The following is a 13,321-nucleotide window of genomic DNA, read 5'->3' as shown; positions in this document are numbered from 1 at the left end:
GAACAAAATAGTCCAGGAGAGGCCAAAAATTGAAAAGTCGCGAAGCTTGGGGCTGAGGAGAAGACAAGCCATGTAGCAAGGGCTAAAGGAAAATAGTGGCATCGCTAGTTTACAAGCAACGCTAGAGAACTTAGTCAGAGACATTTCTATCTAGGAGTTGAAGAGCAAATGTTAGTATCTTGGGCTGTAGAACATCCAATAGTGGAGCTGGGCCACAGTGAGTTAGCTGAGTTTTCCAGAACACAAATTCTTTCTCAAAACTTGTCCACAAAGCTTTTGCCTTTGGCCTCAGATCTATCACCATTAACCATTTTAAAATCCTCACTGATTTCTAAAGGATCAAATTTCCTGACCTTCTCTAAATCACTGAATCAGAGAAATGCAAATTAAAACAACTCTGAGGTACCACTTCACACCAATCAGTGTCTAATATGACAAAACATTAAAATTTTGGATGTTGGAGGGGATGTGGGAAAACCGAGACACTAATGGAGTTGTTGGTGGAGTTGTAAACTGATCCAACCATTCTGGAGAGCAATTTGAAACTATGCCCAAAGGACTATAAACCTGTGCATATTCTTTAATCCAGTAAAATCACTGCTAGGTCTATATCCAAAGACATCCAAAAAAGGGGGAAAGGATCCATTTGTACAAAAAATATTTATAGCTGCTCTTTTATGTGGTGGAAATTAAGAACTAGAAATCAAAGGGATGCCCATCAATTGGGGAATGGCTAAATAAGCTGTAGCATATGATCATAATGGAATATTATTGTGTTATCAGAAATAACAAGCAGGATTATTTCAGAAAAACTTAGACTTATACAAACTGATGTATAGTGAAGGGAGCCAAACCAGGAGAATGTTGTGCATAGTAACAACAATATTGTTGAGGAAGAATTGTGAAATGATTTAGTTTTTCTCAGCAATACAATAATCCAAAATAATCCCAAAGGATTCATGGTGAAACATACTATCTGCCTTCAGAGAAAGAACTGATATTGATTAAAAATACAGACTGAAATATACTATTTTTCACTTTTTTTTTCATTTTTTTTTCTTTTATTCAAGGCTTCTTGTGCAAATGGACTGATATGGAAATGTTTTGCATAACTGCTTATGCGTAACCTATATCTGATTGCTTACCTTCTCAGGAAGAGGGGGGGGGAAGGAAGAATAGAGTGTGGAACACAAAATTTAAATAAAAATGTTAATTGGGGGGGGGGAGGGAGGGAGATATCCTATTGACTTTGTTACCTGTTGACTTTGTCTTACCACTGCTATCCCAGCTATATCTACTAGCTCTTTCCCTTCTTTATTTTGCTTCCACATACTTCAGATCATAAGAGTGTATTTTCTAAAGTATATTCACAAAAGAAAAAAATATATAAATTTAAAAATGATACCCTGGCAATTGCCTCCTGAGAGTTGCTTTTCTTTTATCTCCAGTCTCCCAAGGCCTCAAAGAACCACAACCTCGCTGTTGCCAGTGCCACCACTACCTTCCATAAGGGGACCAAGCCTGAGGCAGGCGTGGCTCAGAGATCTGTGGGCAATAGTTTACGGCAGGAACTGATGATCCTAATGATGTCTGGAGACAAAGTCCTTCCTAAAATCAGATAATTTCTTCAAATGAGTTGGGATTACCCATGGGGCAGCCGGAACAGAATTTGAAGACCTAAGGTACAAGCTCTCCCTGGAGTTTCCCAGCAGCTGCCCATATCATTCTCCCACTGTGAAATTTGTCATACTATGTTACCATTCTAATGTGGACTCTCAAGGCAATATCTGTGTGGGATATCCTCAAGAACAAGTGATTAGCTCTGTGATGATGTCAGGACCATCCTACTATCTCCAGAGCCTTCCAGGAGAGCCCGACTTTGACAGCCTAACATTGACAGCTCATTGAACACACATGCTGCTGAACTTTGGACAATCCCACAGCTTTTAAAAAGGGAGGGAGGAAGGGAAGGAAGGGAGGGAAGGAGGAGGAGAGGGAGGAAGGAAGGAAGGAAACTTGTTCTTTAGCATCTTTTGCGCTTTCAAAATTCTTTTCACTCAAAGTTATGAGGTGACTTGTGGCTCTCATTCACAACAGAGACAACTAAAGTCTCAGTGCCACATTTTTCAGTATAAGTCTAATTAATCCTCGTTGGTAACTGCTGTCAACCTGACCTGATCAGATCAGTCTCTCAACTCCTTTCTGCCACCTCATGTTTCTGCTCCATTCAAAGCCGCAGAGTCTGAGGCTCTCAATGATTTATTCAAAGTTATAAAGTTATTAAGGAGTAGAACCAGGACATGAAGTGAGGGTTCTTCTAGCCCTATGCTCTCAAGAAAATGTCCTGAGTTATACAACTCTTCCAGAGCAGACAAGACAAATTTGTGAGTCTATAAACATGGCCATGTTCTCATTCCAGCAGGATTTGAATAAATTTCTATGAGGAAAAAATTTTAAGAAAAAGATCTGTCATTGAGGTGATTCTGGACAATTCCAATGGATTTGTAAAGGAGAGAATCATCTGCATCCAGACAGAGAACTAGGGGGTCTGAATGTGGATTACAATATAGTATTTTTGTTGTGGTTGCTTAGTTAGTTAGTGTAATTATTAGTCACTTGCTTGTTTTTTTTGTTGTTGTTGTTTCTCATTTTTTCCCTTTCGATCTGATTTTTCTTGTGCAGCATGATAAATGTGAAAATGTTTAGAAGAACTGCATATGTTTAACTTATATTGGATTACTTGCTTTCTAGAGGGAGGGAGGGAGAAGTTAGGGAAGGAGGGAGAAAAACTTGGAACACAAGATTTTACAAGGGTGAATGTTGAAAACTATCTTTTGCATGTATTTTGAGAAATAAAAATTTATCATTATTATTTAAAAAGAATAACAAGATCTATCCAAAAGTAGAATGGGGAGATAATGAGTTCACCATTACTTAATTTTCAACAAAAAATAGTTATTCAATTTGTCAGAAATGGATTCCTTTTCAGGTATAAGTTGGACTAGATATTCTTCAAGGTCTCTTCCAGCTGTGAAATTAGGAGGCAAATAATGCTGGGCATGAGATTTGAAACAGGAAGCAAGATTAAGTCATGAACAAGCTAGAAAATTAAAGGAAACCAAGTGACTAGAGAAGATTCAAGAGGACATATTGAGAGGTTTGCTAAAGGTACTTCTAAGAATGAAAGCTGTTTTTGACCTTCCAGAGTAGCCATACTGTCTGGAATGACACAGACAATGGGAAATCAGATTAGCATCTCTAGCATCTGATATATTCTGTCCCCAATGACCTGCATTAATCCTTTCTACCATATAATGGGGCCTTCCCACCTCTTCATTCCACCAAAAAAAAAAAAAATCAAGAGTCAAAAACTTGTTATGATTTTAACCAATAAGTTAAGGGCATAGATAGGACCATGACTTTGCCCTCTACTGCTAAGAGGATCAAATGAACCCTTTTGCTTAGCATTCAAGTGCCTTTATGACCTGACTCTATTACTTCCTTTCTGTATATACTCTAACCATATTGGAATCAAGAAAATGTGGTGGAAATGGCAATGAACTTGGGGTCACAAGCTCCGAGTTCAGATCCCAGCTCTACAAGTTACCATGTGACCTTGGGCAGGTGATTTCCTCTCTCTGGCTTCACATCTCTCATTTATAATGAGAGGCTAGAACAGATGAGCCCTCAAGTCCCTGGTAGCTGTAGCTCTTGAAACCCAGGTATCTTCATTGTTCCTAATTCCATCGCATCCTTTCCCTATATGCATTTGTGCAAGTTGACCACTGTCTCTAATGTAGAACTGATCCTCATCTCTACCCGTGGGAGCCCTTCTCTTCCTTCAAAAACCCCATCAGATTTTTGCCATGAAACCTTTTTCTAATCCCAATTGAAAATGACCTTTCCCTGCTCAAAATTTACTAGAATTCTTTTGTCAGGATCTACCTTTTGTGAGATGTGTTAATAGCATCTACCCAAATCCTAAGCGTTTATGCCCTGAGGCTCTCCCATAACTTGACTAATTTTGCAAGCAAGAATTGTGTCAGTTTCCAGTGCCAAATAAAGATTATAAAGTACGCACTTAACCCACAGCTGTTGTTTTATTCTTAGGAATCTAGGTTAACTTGGGAGTGAGCTGGCCATGCCAGGTGTGCCCCCAGGAAGGTCGGTGTCATGGAATGTCAGAATCTCAGTCACTGAAGGGAAATCCTTCCCTTCTCGATGGTCTTTCCAATGCTTGAAGACTATCATGTTCGTGACAGTCTTTAACTCTCTCCAGGTAAGTGTTCTCGTTTCCTGCAGTGGATGTGGCAGCGTCCACACTGCCCTGGTTGCCCTCCTCTGGAATCTTCCTGCTTGCCAATATCCCTTCCAAAATGTAGTATTCAGACCTATACAATACTCTAGATGTGGTCTGACCTAAGGAAAGAGGACCAGATTTCTGTCTTTCAAAGCTAAGATTAACGAGACAACTTTCTCTTCTGGAAGCAAAGGCAGCTGTCCCAGGAGTCTCTTTTGGGACTTGCTGGACTAAGTTTGGCTATGGTAAATCTGAAGGACTGGAGAGTTTCATGCCTCTCTTTAACAGGTGCCTTGCCAAGGGGTTTATATATAACATTTTATTTTTAACCCAGGTTCAAAGTTCATACATTTCTCTAAGGGGCAGTCAAATGTTAACCAAAGTTAATTAAATATAGTAACTAGCAAAAGAACACTTACTGTGTTGCAGGGCCCTGTGCTAGGTACAGTGGGAGACCACAGAAAAATATTATTCATAATTCCCTGCATATAAACAGTTCACACTCTTAATTAGAAAGATAAGATGCATAAATATGAAACGGTTGGGAGATTTAACAGCTTATTTACTAATAAAAACAATGAAAATATTACTAATGATACTACTAACTACTAAAATATTACTAAGGTTCATACTACTGTTATTTTTTATTTTTAACAGGAAGCAAAATACAGTTAAAGATCGATGGACAAGACACCTGCATTCAAACTCTGCAATTTCCTGGCTGGATGACTTTGGGCAAGTCATTTAACTTTTCAGTTCCCTCACCTGTAAAATGGGAATGATATCATGTTCACAATCTACATCAAAGGGCTGTCATGAAAGAGATGCTTTGTAAAGAAGGATTACAATTACTTGGAAAAAGCATCTAAGGGGATGTGCTCCTACTTCAGACAAACAAAAATGGCTGCCACAGACAGGAAGGCAAACTGTGTTCTCGGGCAAAGCAGAAGGGATGTCAAAGAATCAGAGACTACAGAACATCAGAGCTGGAAGGCACCTTAAGAGACCATTAAGTCCAATATCTTCACTTTACAGAGGAGAAAAGAGACTTAGAGAAATGTCTTATCCAAGGTGACACACCAGCATCAGGATCGGGACTAGAAGCCAGATCTACTGTTCTCTGCACCAAGCTTTTCTGCCTAAAGGCAAGAACCTGGAGCAGAAGACTTCTGGTGAGGTCCCTGCCAGCTCTAAGATCCATGATTCTATGATTTCCCTGAAGCATTGAGATCACAGGAGGGAAAAAGGACCCAGGAAGGGAAGGCTGACAGTAAAGTCCCAGAGCAGAGCAGAGCAGTGGGAGGAGTATTTAAAGAAAACAATTATATGTGGAATTAGAATATTAGGAACAGGAGGGACCTTAGCGATCATCTAGTCTCACACCCTCATTTGACATCAGAAGAAATGGATAACCAAAAGGGGAAAATGGCCTCTTCAAGGATTGCTCCATTCAATTTCCAACAACCTAAGCTGTTAATAGCTTTAAACTTTAGCTTAAAAGTGCAAGAAGTATTCAAGGAATTTATGAAGGCTTTGTTTTAAACATTTCCCTAACTAGTTTTAGGTGGCTGTGGTGGTGGTGGTGATGATGATGGTGATGGTCATGAAGAAAATGATGGCTCAGACTTATATAGCACTTTGTAGTTTTCAACACATTCATTATTCCATCTGATCTCACAACAGCCTTGGGAAAGAGGCAAAGGAAGGGACTGTTATCTGAGGAAACTGAAATTTTGAAGAAAAAAAGTGACCTGATCAAGGTCACACAGTAAGCTGTAACTTGAACTCAAGTTTCATCGATTAATCATCTATATATAACTGTCAAGGGAAACCAGCATATGCTGAAAAGTCAGGGTGGCTATCTAGAGGCAGCTGGCAATCTCTCAAATAAAACAAGGGGAAAGGGGCCCACTCGATCCTCATCATTCTTTATCTCCTACAAGCCTGGCCTTTTGTTGAAAGGCCTACAGACAGTCTGAGAGAGGAAGTATAGGAATGTTATGATCTGTGGAAACAGCAGCTGTGCTTTGATGCTGCGGTAACCTGAATTCTTATCTCATTTTCTCACCCCATTCTTGAGTAATTTACTCCTACTGTCACCAAGAATCTCTAATGGAAAATAACTTTCTTAGGGAAGAAGGTCAAGCACCTTCCTGTCTATAGGGCTAGAGAAGGCCATAAGACGTTAAAGATGGAAGGAACTTCGAGTTCAGGAGGCTCAGCTTCTACCAGTGTAATTTGTGCCTAAAAAAGTTAAAGATCTAGTCCAGGGATCCTCAAACTTTTTAAATAGGGGGCCAGTTCACTGTCCCTCAGACTGTTGGAGGGCTGGGCTTTAGTAAAAACAAAAACTTTGTTTTGTGGGCCTTTAAATAAAGAAACTTCATAGCCCTGGGTGAAAAGGATAATCGTCCTCAGCTGCCTCATCTGGTCCGCGGCCGTAGTTTGAGGACCCCTGGTCTAGTCCTTCACCCAGATGGAAATAATTCATTAATAAAAATAGCATCTTCCCTTTCTATAACATTTTCCTCACAACTACTCTGTCATAACCAGTACAATATCATTATCTGTATTTTACAGATGAAGAAACATAGGCCTTAGGAGGGGAAATAACCTGCTTATGACTACATAAACAGAAGGACAAGGATTAGAATACAATGGTACTCTGCATCTAAGGCTTGAGCTCTTTTTATTAAATTATACCCCTATCATCATTCTAGTCAGGTGGAATGATGTCCTTCTCCAAAAATGGAGACAAACCAATGGATAATGAATTTTTTTAAAAGAACCATTCTGCCAAGAGACAATGAATGGTCTGGGGGTATCATGAGAAATTGGAGTAATGTTAAAAGCTTTTGTGTACTTTAAATCAGAAGATCTGAGTTCAAATCCCATCTCCACAACTAACTTGTTTGTGATCTTAAGCAAAATCACTTAACCTCTCCGAGCCCGTTTCCTCATCTGTGAAATGAGTAAGTTTGTAAAGCTACCTCTAAGGTTCCTTCCAGCTTCAAAGTATTTAATGTTAAGCCATTTAACTCTAAACTCCTGTTTCTTCACCCATAAAATGGGAACAATATTATATGATATGATATGATAGCTGCTGTGAGCATCAAAAGAAATAATGTTTATAAAGCACTTTGGAAAGGTTGGTCATTATTACTGTGTCACTTGACATTATGACTGAGGACAGGTTGTAGATTGGGAAGCTCCTTCTGGTTTGCAATCCCCTATTCTCACTTGGTAAGATTGTTTTAATATTGTTCTAATCCTTAATTCTTCATCATTAAATATATCTGCAATTAACTGATTCCATATTTCCACCCAGGTTTGTTTTCCCCTCTGTGAAATAAAGGAGCTAGACTAGATGATCTCTACAGGACCTTCTAGTCCTAAGGTTCTAGGACATCCCAGCATGGTTAGGGGCCCTCTGGGGGTCATTTGAGGGATCCTCTTGCCCAGCTCTATGGCTTCTGGGAGTAGAGTAGGGAAAGGAAAGGCAGAGGGGCTACTGACATAATGAGAAAATACATTCATAGGCTATAATACAGATGAGGAAAAATAGTTCTCCTACCATAAGCTGAATGCAGGAACTGAAACTCTGTTGGACAAAAATGTTAGTTGAAATTACCGCTAGGAATTTGCGCAATGATGTATATACCTCATCTATGTAAACAGACTCCTCTAGAAACAGCAGCTTAGCTCAGTATACAATTTCCCCAGAAGGCTCAGAGGCAACTGTGAAGGCTAAAAAATGATTCTCTGAAGCAAGAGGATGAACTGCCAGCAACAAGAGCCTAAATTTATCTATTCAATTGTTCTGTTTGTTCAAATCCACAGCTCAGTTAGGAAGGGACCTTCAGTGAGAAGTCAGGTTGGCCTGTGCCTGGATCATGGCCTGGTTCATACAGTTATAGGATGTTAGAAAGGGAAGCAACTTTAGAACAGGAAGTGTTAGACAACAGAAGGCAAACTATAAGAGCTAGAAGGGACCTTAGAATACAGAATGCCACTCCAGAAATGGTCCTTAATCTAATTCCTTTATTTTTCCAATGAAGAAATTGGGGCCCAAAGGCAAGAAGCAACTGGCCAAAGGTCACAAAGCAAATGAGTTCTCAAACTGGTCTGGCTTCCCTTCAACTTGATACAGGCCAAAAGACTTTATTTATGTTTTGTGTATTCTATTTGCACTTTTGCTTCCAATTGAGGCCTCTAACCCAAAAATACCCCATCCCATCTGAAGAGGAAGGACCATGTTTTCAGAAGACCAAGGATCTTTTTTCCCCAACAATGCCAGTGACCTTGGACGCATCAGTTTACCTCCCTGGGACTCAGTTTTCTCCTCTGTAAAATGAAGGGATTAGATTAGATGGTCTCTGAGGTTGATTTTGATTCTGATGTTTTATGATTCTGATTGTTTTGCCTCTTACTCATCAGACAGTAAAGAAATGGGAGCAAGGTGAGAAAGCTTCCAATGATAAGTAGGTTTTCAAGATAAACCAATGAACATAAGGTTATCTATGTTCTCTGCTAATGACATACTAGTAGCTACAATATTTGACTGAAAATAGCTTTCATTTAAGCATATCAATTGATTTTCTGGAAATGTAAAAGAATAGAATTTCAAGCCTAGAACCAGTTTTCCCTAAAGGCCTATTTCCCCTCAAGCTCTGATTCGAACATTTTACAGACCCTGAAAAAGGCTCAGATCTGGGTTCAGTCTAATGGAGAACTTCAAGGACAATCCTCACAGGCATTAGATCATCTCTTTATGCTCAGAAACAGCAAGTGCTACAAATCAGGATTTGATTTACTGTTTTGTTGATCATCTAGAATGGTGTTAATATTGTCCAATTAAACTTAACAGTGTGTCATACATAGTCGAGAGGCTTCCCCTCTACCTAGGAGATTGTTAACATTTACAGCACACCTCTGATCTCATGTCACCTATAAAGGGTTTGTCACTTCTGAGATGATCCTAAAGGAGGGAGCTATGGTGCAGTATAAAAGGCTCTGTAGTAGAATTCAGAAGATCTGGGTTTCAGTCCTAACTCTACAAACTCACTGTATGATTTTAAAGAAATACCTTCTGCTCTTTGAGCCTCAATGTCCTCATTTATAAAAGAAGAGAGAGGTAAGAATCAGGGATTGGACTTAGACGGTCTCTAAAGCCCCTCCCTGCTCTGACAACCTATGTCCTCAACTGTAACATGGTCATCCAATACTTGCACTATTTACTTAAAACACTTATTTTGAAGGAAAAGTTCTTGAACTTCTATAGAAAAAGAAATTATTATTATTCTCTGTGTAAAGACTCTTCTAGCTCTGACAATCTGTGTTCTAAGGCCCCTCCCAACTCCAATGGCATTCAGTATTCTCAAGCCCTTTCCAGCTCTGCAGAATGACATCACTACAACTAAAATAATTTATATATTTCTATGGCACTTTAAGGTTAACATGGTGCTTAATGCAAAATATAAGTACAGGTATTATTAGACCTGTTTTACACATGAAAAAATTGAGGCTCCCAAAGGAAAGGGAAATTAAGGAGAATTAAATGACTTTCCCATTGTTACATGTTACAAATGTCTTATGTGGATTTCAAGCTCCAAATTCTGCAATGTGTGCTCCAACATTCTATGTTTTCAAGTCCTTTCCAGTTCTGGCCTTAAGTATAAATGGGAATAGTGCAAATAGTGCACTTGCACTATTTGATTCAAAAAAGTGTTATGTGGAAAGCACTTTGCAAACCTTCACATGCCATAGAAATGTCAATTATTTTTATTTTTTTTCTAGCTTTAACATTCCATCAGTCTATGGTTTCAGGACACTTGTAGCTTTACCATTCAATGACTAATTGAGATAATGAATAGGAAAATGTGTGAAAAATAGAAAATGGTGCACACATCTAAGATGCATGTTCCTCAGTGAGCTGTGTCCCATTTTCAGTCTTTCCATTTGCTTCTCTTTGTGACAAATGACTGAGCCAAAGCAGTGGTTTGAAAGCTTGATATATTTAGACTCTTTGATGGCAAGTCTCCAACATATAAACACCTGTCAACATGTTCAATGACTATATCTATTTCTCAACTGAGATCTAAGAGGAAAAAAAAGAAGGCAAAGAACTGGTTTTATCCTTTGGGATGAAGGCTAGGGCCAGGATTTTTTTTTTGAAAAGTGGGTATCTATACCAAGGAGTGTACCCTCCTTCCCATATCTTTCTTGTCTGCATTCCTCCAACTCTTGCCCACCCAGACCCAAGGTCTAGCTCATACCCTCTCAGATATATTCAGTGCTAGGGACCTGGGTAGGCTGAGCCCTGAGCATCCAAGTACAGGAAATATTTTTTCCAAGCTGAATAGCATAGTTACTGGGGTTTTATACCCAATTGTCCTATCCCCACAAGTCAACCCTCTGTCTCCTCCTTACCTGGAGCATAGCTTGGGCTATTGGTTGGATACAAGCTTGGGTTGTAGGTTGGGGCAGCTGTTGGGTAACCAGTAGGGTAACCTGCAAAGAAAAAACAGATATTAATAATGAGATAAACAGGAAAAGTTTTTGTGGTATATCCAACACCTACTTTTATCGATCTAACAGATGCTAAGTGAACCTTCCAGGTTCAAGGACCCAGATCCACTTCTATTTTTTTTTAATTTAATTTTATTTAATAATAACTTTATATTGACAGAATCCATGCCAGGGTAATTTTTTTTACAACATTGTCCCTTGCACTCGTTTCTGTTCCAATTTTTCCCCTCCCTCTCTCTACCCCCTCCTCTAGATGGCAAGCAGTCTATATATGTTAGATATGTTGCAGTATATCCTAGATACAATATATGTTTGCAGACCCAAACAGTTCTCTTGTTGCACAGGGAGAATTGGATTCAGAAGGTAAAAATAACCTGGGAAGAAAAACAAAGATGCAGATAGTTCACATTCGTTTCCCAGTGTTCTTTCTTTGGGTGTAGCTGCTTCTGTCCATCGTTTATCAATTGAAACTCAGTTAGGTCTCTTTGTCAAAGAAATCCACTTCCATCAGAATACATCCTCATATAGTATCGTTGTCAAAGTGTATAATGATCTCCTGGTTCTGCTCATTTCACTTAGCATCAGTTCATGTAAGTCTCGCCAGTCCTCTCTGTATTCATCCTGCTGGTCATTTCTTACAGAACAATAATATTCCATAACATTCATATACCACAATTTACCCAACCATTCTCCAATTGATGGGCATCCATTTTCTAGCCACTACAAACAGGGCTGCCACAAACATTTTGGCACATACAGGTCCCTTTCCCTTCTTCAGTGTCTCTTTGGGGTATAAGCCCAATAGAAACACTGCTGGATCAAAGGGTATGCAGAGTTTGATAACTTTTGGGGCATAATTCCAGATTGCTCTCCAGAATGGTTGGATTCGTTCACAACTCCACCAACAATGCATTAGTGTCCCAGTTTTCCCGCATCCCCTCCAACATTCATCATTATTTTTTCCTGTCATCTTAGCCAATCTGACAGGTGTGTAGTGGTATCTCAGAGTTGTCTTAATTTGCATTTCTCTGATCAATAATGATTTGGAACACTCTTTCATATGAGTGGTAATGGTTTCAATTTCATCATCTGAAAATTGTCTGTTCATATCCTTTGACCATTTATCAATTGGAGAATGGCTTGATTTCTTATAAATTAGAGTCAGTTCTCTATATATTTTGGAAATGAGGCCTTTATCAGAACCTTTAACTGTGAAAATGTTTTCCCAGTTTGTTGCTTCCCTTCTAATCTTGTTTGCATTAGTTTTGTTTGTACAAAGGCTTTTTAATTTGAAATAATCAAAATTTTCTATTTTATGATCAGTAATGGTCTCTAGTTCATCTTTGGTCACAAATTTCTTTCTCCTCCACAAGTCTGAGAGATAAACTATCCTATGTTCCTCTAATTTATTTATAATCTCATTCTTTATGCCTAGGTCATGGACCCATTTTGATCTTATCTTGGTATATGGTGTTAAGTGTGGGTCCATGCCTAATTTCTGCCATACTACTTTCCAGTTATCCCAGCAGTTTTTATCAAATAATGAATTCGTATCCCAAAAGTTAGCAGATCCACTTCTATTAAAGCAAAATCAAATTCTGCTGAAAATTTCCCCATGACAAAAAATGACACAAATCCTAGTTTACATTACTTTTTCCTTGTAAAAACAGAATGACACATCTTCTAATCTATACATCAATTCTGATAAGCAGCATGTAAAGTCATAAATAAGCAACAGTGGAGGAGAAAGAAATGCAGTATAAAAACTAATCTGGAGCCATTTAGTACAAACAAGGACAAAGAATTCTGCCCAAAGCAGAAATGCTATAGGTGAGCGGACCCAAGTTTAACATTAAAATTCAAAATAATTCACAGAACAAATGAAAAAGTCATTATATATGGGTAAAGAATATGTCCCTACTTTGAAAAGGAAACATAAAGATAATTTATTGGGTATCATCTACCAAGATATGCTATTGCTATTATCTGATCCAAATGTACTGAGCTCACAAGGTCCTGGCTTTGTGGGAGAATTCAAGGAAGAAGACCCAAAGAAGTGCTACCATTTGGGAAACAGTCTTAGTTGTCTTGAGTCTCAGTCTGACTCCAGCCCCCAATGTTCAATGATAGTGATAATGGATACAAGAAAAATGAGTGAGAGAAACAGAAAAGGGATCAGATTAATAGGTGAGCTCTTATTATTAAGATTCAGTTCCTATATGTGCAGCATGGGAGAAAAAATATTGGTGGGAAAACATTGGTGTCTTAAACACAGGAGGCACTTAATAAATGTTTAGCTGTATTGAGCTATGAAGTTTCAAAAGGATCAGAGGAGCCTTAAGTCATCTGTCATGGAAGCCATGGGAGAAATAAAAAGAAAGGAACGTGTTATGTTATTGGGAGGGGAGGAGTTTGGGGGAGAGTGGAATAGTTGTATTAGAGAGAAATACTTGTTTGTCCAAGGACTGCCAGGAGCTGACTTGAAGGGAACTG

The 13,321-nt window shown here is 38.8% G+C and overlaps 1 protein-coding gene across 9 annotated transcripts in view; it reads right to left on the bottom strand.

Moving 5' to 3' along the window:
* The window catches only part of FAM168A (family with sequence similarity 168 member A), a 218,280-nt gene that overhangs the window by 37,400 nt on the left and 167,559 nt on the right, over positions 1-13,321 (bottom strand). For 6 of the 9 annotated variants that reach the window (XM_051987152.1, XM_051987155.1, XM_051987150.1 and 3 more), the window contains 2 exons: positions 10,730-10,810; positions 7,875-7,901 (listed from right to left, as the gene is read on the bottom strand). In XM_051987152.1, coding sequence (XP_051843112.1) covers positions 7,875-7,901; positions 10,730-10,810 — 108 coding nt within the window. The remainder of the gene's footprint in view (positions 1-7,874; positions 7,902-10,729; positions 10,811-13,321) is intronic. The other 3 variants (XM_051987153.1, XM_051987156.1, XM_051987151.1) reach the window with 1 other exon arrangement.

The sequence above is a fragment of the Antechinus flavipes genome, chromosome 3 (genome assembly GCF_016432865.1).
Source record: "Antechinus flavipes isolate AdamAnt ecotype Samford, QLD, Australia chromosome 3, AdamAnt_v2, whole genome shotgun sequence".
Classification (NCBI taxonomy): domain Eukaryota; kingdom Metazoa; phylum Chordata; class Mammalia; order Dasyuromorphia; family Dasyuridae; genus Antechinus; species Antechinus flavipes.
The sequence above is the reverse complement of the archived record's forward strand: the minus strand, read 5'-3'. Positions and strand labels throughout refer to the sequence as shown.